Below are 12,901 nucleotides of genomic sequence, written 5' to 3'. Positions count from 1 at the left end.
CCTTTTTAGTTATGTCGTCTTTTGTACATATATCATGTGATATGCCGCTGTAACATAGCTTTGTGTGTTCAATTGAGGAAAGAACTCAGACAGGAAATTTATAGATTCCCCAGCTCTCAGTATTACGGAACCTTAGTGACAGTAAGCTGTCGACAACACTTGTGAAGCCGTTAGCACAGTTCAACATTTGATGAAGATTCCTTTGTCTTCCACCAGTATGGCGTGTCTATCTGTACATCTCCTGGGAAAGTTTGTCAGTAAAGTACCAAAGGTCTGTGGTTTACATGAAGAGTGTGGCATTCAGCGACTATCAGATAAATATATGAATGATTGAGGAAGTTACCAACGTGCCATGTAATTAACATGGAGTGAGTGTTTTTAATTCCAAGTCTTCCATCTGATCTCTCAGTGTTGAGAGTGTGGGAGCTGAGACACTGAGATTAAGCACAGAGAACAAACCACAGTGCAACTTTATGGTAACTTGTTTGTATTTCCTCAACAGAGGATAACACAAGAGACCTTCATTTGTTAGCTTTCAGCTTGACATCACCTTCACTGTTATTTTAGTCTCTAGTGCAGTATCCACTGAACATTCTGTATTTCACCTAAAGTTTTGCATTTTATCACTTTTTTCTTGATTGTATCGATTCATCCACTCCTTTAAGAGTTTGTTTTTGTGTAGTTGTTTTGTTTTTTTTTTGTTGGTTTTTTTTTTTTTTTTTTTTAATTTGATCAATTTGTTGATCAGAAAACTGAAGAATTGGCAGCAAAAGAATCATTTTAATGCCGTTATGTGCTTCTGAATACTTAGGTGAAATACAGTAATTCTTATCTTCCACACATTGTATTCTGAATATTGTATTAATTCATCAGGAATGGAAAATGAAAGATTCCGGACGTGATGCTTACACGACTTTTGGAATGATTGTTACTGCACTTTGATGGGTCCTAAGCAATACAGCTCTCTGGTGTCAAACTGATGTTGTTGAGGAAGTCAGGGAGGCATACGTTCAGAGATTACTTCCTTTGCAGTTAGGTAGCAGGGTGGTAAATCTTGTACATGTAGATTCTTGTTTTAATTCTGACAGATTCCTAATCCTGCCTCACTGGCATGCACTGCTGAAGACACATGATACTTTACCAGTCATGTTACACTGACATACGGCTTAACAGTACGTAACCCACCCACTGATGCTGAGCCACCAGGCAGAGAAATACAAGTTTAGGTCCTGCAGGGTCAGGTGCCGAAGTCAAGTTGCCCTCGGTGCATATTCAGCTCATGCAGTCACCTTACGTGACTGTCATGACATTCCAGACATTTCAGCTCTGTGAGACGTGCTCGGCTTTTCAGGTTTCAGCTGGACAGAACATAATCAGCATGTAGAATGCACAGGCATAACGTATTTTAGTTTATCCCCTCTGTGGTTGCATATCTACCGTATTTGATTGGTGTTTAACGCCATACAAAATATTTCATCAGAACGCCGCCTGCCAGCATTATGGTGGGAGGAAACTGGGTGAAACAAACTACCATCCGCAATTTGTTGGCAGATCTTCCCACTTACGGCCGTAGAGAAAGTCGGCATGACCTGAACTTGAACTCCCAGTGTGTGCAATTGTGAAATGTTCCGCGGTCATTGCACCACGCTGGCACCTCTTAAATGAGGTGTATATATATATATATATATATATATATATATATTGTATCTTCTTGCAGTCAAAGTGCTGCCGTCACTGAAATATCATACCGTAGACACCCGACGGAAGATGTGACATCCCTCAAAGTTACATTATACTGACACTGGGACAAGCGGTCCTGTTTCCTTCCTCAAAATAGTGCTGAACGCTAAGCAAAGCAGCAACAAGTACCATTTTCTTACCAGTCTTTCGTAACCAGTCCGGGTTTGATCCCAGGGCCCGTTTTACGAAGTTGCAGAAAACACCACATTAAAGGATACATGAAGCGCTTTGGTTTATGTCTTAATGTACAGATTATCATGTGCAATAACATATAACAGTACAAACACATTCTTCATCTTTCACTTTGGGAGGTAAAAATGGCTTTTAAGTACAGTTTTCTTAAGGCCCCAGAGGCCAGTCTGGAAATTAAGTAGCTTGCAGTGGTGACGTCACTGGTGATCCCTGTTTAAAGAGAACTCTGTGGGAACAGACCGAATGGGGGCGGGTGTAGGGGCGCGAAGGGGGCGCTAAGCTGGCCCGACGAAGCCATGCAGTATCTGTGTACGTCACCTTGCCTACACTGTAGCGACACGGTTCACCGGGCTCGGGGCACTTCGGGGGTGTTCACGGTTGACGGAAAATATTCATAATATAGAGGGGTAATTAACAGGTATAAAAAAATACCCCCAAAATGAACTTCATGTAACAAAAATTCCGGGGCATAATTCCTTCATTTGGCGTAGAAACATAATCTTAGTTTTATAGATCTTTTTCATTTATCTTTTAAGACCATTTGCCGTGGTGACGTATCTCTTCACAATATGCTGTCATGGAAGTTACGCCAGGCGCAATTTGCGACTGGTGTGTAAAACAGATCCCTATCTGGTCGTCTGGTCTGGTATCCTTCATCATTTCGACCCTAGCTTGTTTTGCCGGTGGTAGTTGTCACATGTTCATAAAGATTGGTGCTTCGTTAATAGCTCTATATTTCTCAAGATTTGTCCGAAGGAGTATATATGTCCGAAATGGAAGTGAATGTGATCAGCCAACAAGTTTGATTTCAGAAAGGCGTATACATTGCCGAATTGTGCACTCGAGAAACCCTTCAGATGAAACCTTAGCTCGGTCGGGCTAATACAATCATTGCCAGCACGACAACATCTACATGTACATATAGCGCATAAGTTCCATGCACGGATGTCTTCACGAGGTTCTGTAAATATTATACACTGTATCCTGTGTCCAATCAAATTAGAGGTCTACATATCCCTATCCAATATTACAGACTTTCTTAATCTAATCATAGAGGTATATATCAATATATAATCATATATCCATATATCATCAAGTAATGGCATGCCATAAATTGTAAATCAAAATTTCTTCTTCTCTCTGAATCTTTTTAGGCCTTTTTTTATGCGATATATCCGGCAGAATTTGCAGCCAAAAATGTGCTTTCGTATATAGGTTAAATTCCTCCCTGGATCCTGAAGAGTTTTTTTTTTTTTTTTTTTTTTTTACCTTCAGTGAAGGCAAGTGACTAATATAGTAAGCGAATGTAAAAATTGTATTCACATACATAAATGAAGATGACATGGTGATAGTACATACATCATGCCAAATCCATTTCGAATTTCAAAACTACTGTTTGTTTTTTTTTAACTTAACAAGAACTGGTGTGTAAATATCACATTACACTTTTCATAGAACCAGGCCTATACGCTATTAACACGCGAAAGTCCTGCAACATCTGATAACTTCTCATATATACGTGAAAATATGAATATATGTGTGTAGGTCATGGTGTATGTCTGTATGCATTCGTGCGTGCGTGCGTGCGTGCGTGTATGTATATATGTATGCTTGGGATTTTGTTTCAGTCATAAGACAACGAGAAGTTATTAGTCGAGTGTGTCTCAGAGAAAACTAATCCCTTGTATGTAGTTTACATACGATTCCCAAAATTAGATGGAGAAAGCTCATGGGGCCTGCAATACATGAGCCCAAAATCCATAAATGGAGCTCTATAAAAATATATATAACGGTAAACATATAAGTTTATCATCACCTTTGAATTCCTCACTTTAAGACAGCGTTTCAGCTCTGGGTGACACGGCTCGGCGAGGCCGAGTATACAGAAAATGTGAATCTGTTCATAGTTGACGCTTGTTATAGACATCCTCTCTCTCGATTAAGCAGAGTTACAACAACAATATATTATAGGCCTACAAATAAGAACCATTTAAGCATTTAAGAGTTTAAGTATAGAGATACATGGAGAGGCATGTAATATACTATTATATATACGTTAAAACACAACGCCATTCGTGCATGTCTGTGGCTGCAATATTGCCGCAGCACGTGTGTATGGCGTTAAGCCATAATCATTCATTCGTTCGCTTGGGTGTGGTTCCTTGTGCACATTGGTATATATGTATATATTATATATTATACAAAGGCTTATTTAGAGGTCTGAAGTGCTTACATGTGCGTGTATTAAAATTGTGTGACAAACGTGTTTTTTGGTGTGCCAGGCACGTATTTAACGAACCGGAAAACACTCGACGGTAACACCATTAGGAATTCTATTTAACCCGATAAAATGTTCACCAATTGAGCAGTGCTCCTAGAGGTTGAGGAACTGATTTGCAATCCTAAAATCGAACGAACCGGAAGGGTGTACCTTAGGGTCTTAGATCCCTTCGTTAATTTCGAAGACGAAATTTGATTTCTGACACAGTCAAGTCAGCACCGGAACAGGTCCTTCGTGTCAATTGTGATCTCCATGAGTATTTTAGTGTTGGAACTTTATAAAAGGGTTAAGCTTCCTTGAATGCAATGATCAAATCTGTATAAGCCTGGAGATACAATCATGAACACAGCAACTTTGAATGCACAATCATCTCTATTCAGCCTTGACAAAAATCTGATCACCATTTGAAATTTGTTGTTTTTATAGCTGTCTCACAAGCGAAGTGTTCTCAATGAAGTGCGTGTATAAGCCGAATACTGTATCCACGCTTATACATCCGCTTTATCTAAGGAATTCGCAAGTGAAAATGTCATTATCAATGTTGTGAGGCACAACATTGCCACAACATTTGTACGTTTGTCTCCGAAAGGCTATACACATCTATAACAATTCTTCTAATATATATATATATATATATATATATATATATATATATATATATATATATATATATATATATAGCTATTCTCAATATATCCCTTGGATTTTAGTTAAGCACTTATAATGAGTGTTACTCACTGTCGTATAGTTCGGCTATGTCAGACCAAACCATGTGTGTTAAATATTACATAGATACGTTTAATTAGTGTTTTTATGCCGTGTTCAAGAATATTTCACTGATACGACGGTGGCGCGGGCGGAACGCGGGTGAAACCCACGATTATCCGCAAGTTGTTAGCAGACCTTTCCGCTTACGGCCGGTGAGGAAACCAGCATGAGCTGCACTTCAACTGACAGTGACCTCATTGATGAGTGGTTTCTGCGTCACTGCCTCGTCCTGGCACGCTAACCACCTCGGCCACGGAGGCCCCGTAGATGTATATACACAACGTCATGGGGATACCACTCATTGTGGTAGTGTTAAACTGTTCAGTGCGTATCGAAAGCATTAGGTTTATTGGGTGTCCGTATTTCTTTCTATTTTTATTTATTTATTTACTAATTTGATTGTTTTTAACATCACACTCAAGCACTGTTTTCTTTCTTAATATGTACAGTCGTTAAAATGGCTTTTAACTACAGCTTTCGTAAGGCCTCAGCGGTCAGTCCGGAAATTACTAAATACATGTAGTCTGCAGTGGTGACTACAGCTATCAACCTGATAGCTGTCAGAACAAACAATTTTGTTGGTTGAGAGGCTGAATTGAGGCGATAACCTGGTTCCGCGTTCCAAGTATGTTCATCGAATATTCCGACCATTGACGGACATTTATTTGCATAAAATAGAGCTTAGTAAGAAATATAATTTCTTAAAACCTAACTCTTCGTTTTACAGTTCCTTTTCGTTTATCCTTTAAACACTCGGCAAACTGCTCTCTCCCAGTGCAATCATCGATTCATTTCCATACAGGCCTATAGGTTATTATAGGGGCAAGTGAATGTCTGAACACTTTTTAAAAAAAATTGTGTTACTGATGTACGGTATATATATATATATATATATATATATATATATATATATATATATATATATGGGCATGATGATTTTTGGTTCCATTTTGTAACTTATTTCCTAAGTCATCGCCATTTGAAGATACACTGTGGAATTCCGTAAAATGAGAGGAAAGCAACTTTTTAAAAATAGTTTTTCAGTTGGATTTGCATGAAGGTTGTGGGCAATAAACATGTATGTTCATGTGCGTGATCTTGGGTCGATTCCAAGAAACCATTTCTGACTAGAGTCAATTTGAAATACAGCTTTGGAAATTGAAATTTTTGTCCCCCCTCATCGGTGTTTTCTTAAGACGAATGTGTTCTAAATTTCAACGCTCAGTAATCAGTATCCTTTACGCATCGTAAAGAGTTTTTAAATGTTGACATAAGTCATGAACAGCTTTGTGGAATCGGCCTCTTATTTGATTTCGTGCGGTGAATCATGTTCCCAAATAAAATCTGGACTTCAGTAAAAAACACGAGCGTATTTCAATGCATGTATGTATGGTTTCCAGTGGATTAAACTTCAGAGATATGTTGGGGACAATATGTGAACCTGCGAGTGCCTTTCAAGTTCCATTTCGTCAATACAAAACTGCTACGTACTATATTGAATGCATGTCATGAATTTTTTTTTCAAGTTGTTCTGGTTCAGCACTAGTATACGGGTAACCATATATTTTTATACATCGGCCATTAACCTTACTTGGTTCCTTTTATTTCTTAAACAGCAGAAAGTCCATTGCTTGTCCAAGAACGATTATTGAAGAGATATGGTCTACTGTGCTTAGCCAACGGACGGGTAACCGTAACAGGAATAACGTTTCTGTGTTCTCATGCACATGGTTAGCCCATCTAATGAAGAGTGAAAAGATAAATGTCCTCTTTGTTTTCCACACTTTACTATATTATCTGTCCTAAATATTAGTGTTTTACGCCATACTCAAGAATATTTCACTTATACCACGGCGGCCAACATTATGGTGGGAGGAAACCGGCAGAACCCGGGGGAAACCCACGACCATCAGCAGGTTGCTGGAAGACCTCCCTCGTACTCCTAAAAATTAGAAAGATTACAGTAAATTGCTGTTGCATATATACTTCATACAGTTTATGACGCCTCAGTAGTTCACATTGCGATAGCTTTGTGTAAACACCACCCTTATTGCATGAATGTGCACGCGGAGGAGAAATAAGAGGTATATATGGTCTAACTTCAATCACTGGCATGCATGAGGTGCAGCCTTAACAGATAGGTGCGTGATTTCCACATTCCTCCTATGGTTGTATGCATCCTTTGAGCATTCTTGCTTTAGTTGAAGACCACTTGTCTTTTACCAGTACTGTTTGCAAGTCTGTATACGACATATACGTGAGGAAGTTCACCGTTAAGTTTCCATAGATCGATGGTTTAACTTGGGCACTCAGGGTTTCCACCAACCGTGAAGGTGACCGCCGTCATATTGTGAACAATTACTGGTATCAAATATTCCATAACACTGATATCAAGGCATAATCTGATCTCTTATAAAATTTTAGGATGTTAACAACTTATCAAATTTTGAGTTTTAAATTGGTAAAATTGTTCCCTTGTTTAAAATTTATATTTCAAATTTCAAAATGACTATGTATGAAGTCAGCGCATTCATTATGCTGTGCAGACAGAGCGTTTGCTTCTCTTTGATTGATTGCTGTTGATCAGTGGTGTTGGTTGTTTCCTGTGCCAAAAAATCTGAATTATTACAGTTGCTTAGGTGAAATAAACACATGTCTTGATACAAACACGTAAACAAATACCATATGACAGTTGCGTCTAAACCTGAACTTGCAGGTCGGGTCATAGCAAAGACTTTAAAATGGTGTTTGGTTGCTACTTTGCTTGTGGCTGAGCACTGAGAGGTTAGAGCAAGGAAACATGACTGGATGGGTTGTCATGTCTTCGGTATGATACTTTCAGTGGCGGCAACAATTTGGCGGCATGGACTCGCCCTGACACAAGAAGACGTGGTATATATTTGCTCACCTAATGATTCCTCGTCCGTCATATGACTGACAATTGTTCAATGCGACGTAAATCCCCAAGCATACATACATACCTGAGTTATACTATATATATATGATAAGACACCTACATGTATACTTAACAATAAAACTTCATCAACTACCTGTAGTATTCTCACACATGTATACACTTGATTCTTTAACTATCCAAAAGAATTTAGCTTATATTGTCCAGAAAATGAATTGTCTTTTGACAGAAACAAAATATTTTCTTTAAGTGTCGATGAACACCGTTAACTGCGCACGCATGCGTGCCATGCAGTTCGATCACCAATGCGTCATCATCCATGGATGTACAAAGTTCTCTTTGATCTTTTCTCAAATCTGCTTTGAAAATGGACAACATCTACAACATGCGTCATTTTGTTGATAAATGCAACGTGTATACATATAGTTCAGTCATGTTTCAACTCCGTGCTTACACAAGCTGGCTGAATTAAGAATGTTATAGCTTTCGCCTCACTATAGTGATGCTCAGAGGGAAAGTGTTACTGTAACGCGTGGGGTCATCCATCGCCCCAAATATGTACATATTCTCGATCTGGCATAAAGAATGAATCATGTCGAATACTCTTTCTCGAAACAAGGCCTTAACTGCATGATTTCAATTATATCATCGATCCATCAGTAAATCATTTTCCATATCGATATCCTGTTATGTCTTGTTACTATTAAACCAGGGGTTATACGTGCACTGGCATACACATGCGTTAACTCTGATCATGAAATTTTGGAACTTTAAGTCAGGCGCAGTTCTGATGGCGTTTTTCCGGCATGCAACTTGTCTCGATCGTTACCATCATACGTGCCCATGTATATGATCAAAGCCCACAATATGCGCCTATTTTTACTCTACGTTATGTTTTATCTAAATCTTTTGTTTTGTTACACATAGCCCGTATGTGGCTAGCAAAGTTTGCCCTTTTCTCCCATTTGAGCTCATACACGCCATACCTTTGTATGTATGGTGCTGTGAAGATGACGCACGGTATACCAATATTCGGGCGTCAAAACCCGGGCTTCAACATTTTTTTCCACATAATTATGTATTTATTTCATTCTTAACGCTAAGTACACAGGTAAGCTGAACAAAAACACTGATTGATTCATTTGCATGTATTTATAGCCATACTCAAAACTTTTTCACTTTTATCACGGCGGTTACAGGTTTATGGGGGTAAAAAAAAAAAAATGTAATGCCCTGGGTTACAAATTACCGTCCGCTAAACAGGCTATCTAACGAACATACTGACCTAGAGCCACCATCAAACAAGGATTTAACAAAAAGAGGACCCATCATATATGGATTGAAATATTGACTTTCGGACACGTAAGATACTGTCTGGAATTCGCTTCTGTATAATTTTTTCCCCAAAGAAGTCATTTTTCCAAAGAAATAACTTTGTTTGGCTCAGATGGATTAACGTTTAGTCTACAGGCCTACCTATATGTATGGAGGAAGTGTCCGCCATACAGACCTATAATGTAACTGGTACGGACAAATATTCATGTATGTTCGTAGTATTGTATATTGCATAAACATCAAGTTCACTAACAGCTGGCAGTCTAACTACTTGCGCTGCGTTACAGTGTATTCAAAATTACAGTAGCATATGGTTGGTCGTATTCAAGAACTTTTCACTTATATGGAGGCGGTGAGGTTTCTGGGTGGAGGAAATCGTAGAGCATTAAGTGAACCAACGACCTTCGCCACGTACCTGACAACCCTCTTGACAACACAGTAGAACCAACGAGATTCTATATTCTATTAACCATGTCAAGACAAAAAGATTTTTTGTTTACCATAATTAAGAAACTGTCCCATAACCCCCAGTCATTTAACACGTCCATCAACTGCACCATCAACTGCACGCTCAGCAAAATATTGCACAAACACTTTGAACCCAACACCAGCACTTGTAACTGACAAATAAAAAATTTATTTCCATACAAAAATGTATATAAAACATTTACAGCTACAAATGTGCATTTGCTGGTTATCTTCTTGAACCACTAAACAAAATGTATCTTCTCAGATAAATATCACTTTTTTTTACTTTTTACATTAACATAACGGGAGAAAAAGACACAGAAACATTTACAAATAAACACTTGATAATTCAGGCCCCAGAGTTCAAGAGACAGTTACTTGCTTTTCTCACCTTTTAAGGTATAAATAGATAAATTAAATAAAACACAAAATTACATCGAACCTTACATGATATTTGCATTTCACAAGCATTCTCTCTGTAGCTGGTGTAGTCACATCAGGCATCTAACACCTTTCAGTTAACCATGTTAACAATTAAATCAACAATTAATTCACAACAATATACATTAATAACAGCCAGTCAACAACTTTGTCGCGGCCATGTACTTGCCCAGGCTAAACAGAAAAAAAATGTAGCTTAATGTATTTGCTGAATTAGGGCTGTGTCGATATAGGACTGCTTTTTGAAACATATTTTGAGCATTGTCCATATAATACATATTTCATCAACCACATCACCCTCCCCAGTAGCCCCCTACCCCCCCCCCCCCCCACCCCCATCCTCAGCACTTATCTTACTCACACTCCAAATTTAATCACCCGTACCCCCACCCTCCCATCGCGTTAACACCTGTAACTGTTCAGAAGCACTAACAAATATAAACAAACACAAACTTATATTGTCTTTTTTTCACTTTACTTCTTTTTAAAGATTTTTTTGCTGGTTTACTCTGCATTCAAGCCAGTGATAAATACATGCTATATATTCCCATCCAATACCTTGGTTTGTTTTCCACACAGGCACCCTTGGAGTCAGGTTAATGGAAATTACAAGCAGAAACTTTTATTCACTTTTTGTTTACCAAACTTTTAACCAAAATAGCTTTCATTTCCTTAGCAAGTCTTTCCATTTCCACAATTTTTACTTCCAACCTTCTGTTCTCAGATTCAAGATTATCTGCTTCAGTCTCCATGTCAGCAAATTTTTGCTTTCTGATCTCCCGAGATCTTCTGGAGGCAATGTTGTTTTTGCGCCTCCTCTCTTTGTACCTGTCCACAGACGAAGTGCTGGGCTGTGCAGCATCCTTATCCTGAAGTACCGATCCCTCTGTGCCAGATGTCCATTCTGCCACTCGAGGTTTCTTCAGGACATAGTCGTGATCGCTGATCACAGACGGACTTCGTTTGCGCTTAACGCCTGCAAGGGGGATTTCCATCTTAACCTGTGGGTCATCAACCTGTGCAGGGAGAGCGCCTGATCCCAAGGGTTCCTGAGGGGGAAAAGACTCAGGGTTAACTCTCTAGGTTATTCTCCGTGTTTCGTTTTTTTTCTTTTCTTTGAGTGTGAGTGATCTTTGTATTTTTACTGCTCTTGTCGGTCTAATGAGAAAGACGGGTTGGGTGCACTGGTGGGGGGGGGGGGGGGGGGGGTAGAATCATTCTTATTCAGAAGTCTGTTATTCTAAATTGTTGCCTTGTCCATAATGATGTTTATATTATAACTTTTGCCTTGCAAGTTTAAAGAATTTCAGTTTACGGTATGACTAACTTAATGTATTAAATCACCATGCATAAAATAACAAACCTGTGAGAGAAGCTGCGACAAGTCCATAAACTGGTCGAGGCTGTTTTCATCGAGAAAGATTCCACAAGCCTCTGTAGTGTAGGATGACAGGTCGGGCCAGCCCTCCCAAATATCACCAGTTTCCAGTTCATTCTTAAAGTCCGCAATGGTCGCCTTGTCGTCCTGGGCTGTCAACGATGAAGAAACAGTCAACCGTGAATACATAAATTCTACATTTTAGTGAAATTCAACATAAATGTATTTCGTTTGAGCTCAACTTTCTTTTTCATGTTTCTGTATCGGTGTCGCCAGAAGTGAGTACAACTTTAAGATCTGTCACAGATAACAGGAAGTGTGGAATTGTTATTAATAGGGCAGTGTTGCTCAAGCTGACGAAATAATGAGCAAGTTCAGACTTGTGTGCTGACGTCACAGGCTCCAAGCAACAACATACACAGCTGACCTGAATACCTTTATCAATAGTGTGCTAGCTGCTTCAATTTACCTGCGTCAAATAGGCCACCGGTCTTCTGGGCCGAACGTATGACACTGTTGGAAGTCATACTGCTGCGTAGTAGTCCAACTATCCAGCTCTAGCATATCAACCAGCTCGTCAACAGTCTTGGGGGCGGGTGTGTCCATTCCTTCTATATCAATCAAACTGATGTTTTCACTTTGCATGGCCGTGGGCAGTTCCAGGTCGTGGATTTCCGTTGCTATTGGATTAATTTTGCTTCTTGAAATAATTGTATCTGGCCGTATATCTGAACTCAGCCTGTTGTCGGTTGGAGTTCTAGATATGTTTGATTTGCTTGTCTGTTTAGGCACGGTGTAATCTCTACAGGAACTTCCCAGGCTGGACCCCCGTGACGGAGCGGTGATTACCGCCTAATTATAAAGAAAGAAGAAAAAAAATACTGGTACAAGTAATAACCTAAACAAAAAAACCCCTCTAAATAAAAAACCGTACTTAACAGATATCAGCAGAGACAGCGGTATGTTACCTCATTTAACCAGATCAGAAATGATCGTGTTGATCAATATGTCTATGCTAGGCCTACACCACATGTATATTGGTTACCGGCAAATACAATAAACTTCACCACACTAAAAGTCGTCACTCTAGTGTAATCATACACAAGATTATTTATCCAGATATGTCTTTAAAACCGTATTTTATCAAAACCAATCATCTTTTCCTAACTGTAATTTTTACCTTAACTCAACGCGTTCGCTCTATCCCCTCCTGTCCAGGTTCTACTAACTATTAGATGTTGCTCAAACGATAGACTATATGGTGCAATTCTATGAGCTATTTTTAGATATTACATCGGCTTCAGCCAATGAGAAAACGCTGAATCGGCTTCACGTATTTTTCTTAAAATAGAAACAAAGCTTTAGCCAATAAAATCGTTTCTCG

At 39.0% G+C, this 12,901-nt stretch overlaps 1 protein-coding gene across 1 annotated transcript; it reads right to left on the bottom strand.

Annotated features, from left to right (window-relative positions):
* Window positions 1-9,032: 9,032 nt before the first annotated feature.
* Window positions 9,033-12,759, bottom strand: LOC135476201 (uncharacterized). The gene is made up of 4 exons (XM_064756150.1): window positions 12,698-12,759; window positions 11,987-12,369; window positions 11,503-11,669; window positions 9,033-11,188 (listed from the first exon to the last, which is right to left on the bottom strand). Exons 2-4 carry the CDS (start codon window positions 12,042-12,044, stop codon window positions 10,766-10,768), a joined length of 648 nt encoding a protein of 215 aa, XP_064612220.1. The 5' UTR covers window positions 12,045-12,369; window positions 12,698-12,759; the 3' UTR covers window positions 9,033-10,765.
* Window positions 12,760-12,901: the final 142 nt, after the last annotated feature.

Source organism: Liolophura sinensis, chromosome 1, assembly GCF_032854445.1.
Source record: "Liolophura sinensis isolate JHLJ2023 chromosome 1, CUHK_Ljap_v2, whole genome shotgun sequence".
Classification (NCBI taxonomy): domain Eukaryota; kingdom Metazoa; phylum Mollusca; class Polyplacophora; order Chitonida; family Chitonidae; genus Liolophura; species Liolophura sinensis.
Note: the sequence above shows the minus strand (reverse complement) of the source record. Positions and strands in the feature narration are given on the sequence as shown.

Excerpts from the sequence above, each read along its gene's own strand:
- LOC135476201 (XM_064756150.1), bottom strand. The coding sequence starts at position 12,044 with ATGACTTCCAACAGTGTCATACGTTCGGCCCAGAAGACCGGTGGCCTA. Across the intron at positions 11,670-11,986 it reads CGGTGGCCTATTTGACGCAG|CCCAGGACGACAAGGCGACC; the intron begins GTAAATTGAAGC and ends CATCGTTGACAG. Across the intron at positions 11,189-11,502 it reads TGTCGCAGCTTCTCTCACAG|GAACCCTTGGGATCAGGCGC; the intron begins GTTTGTTATTTT and ends TTTCCCCCTCAG.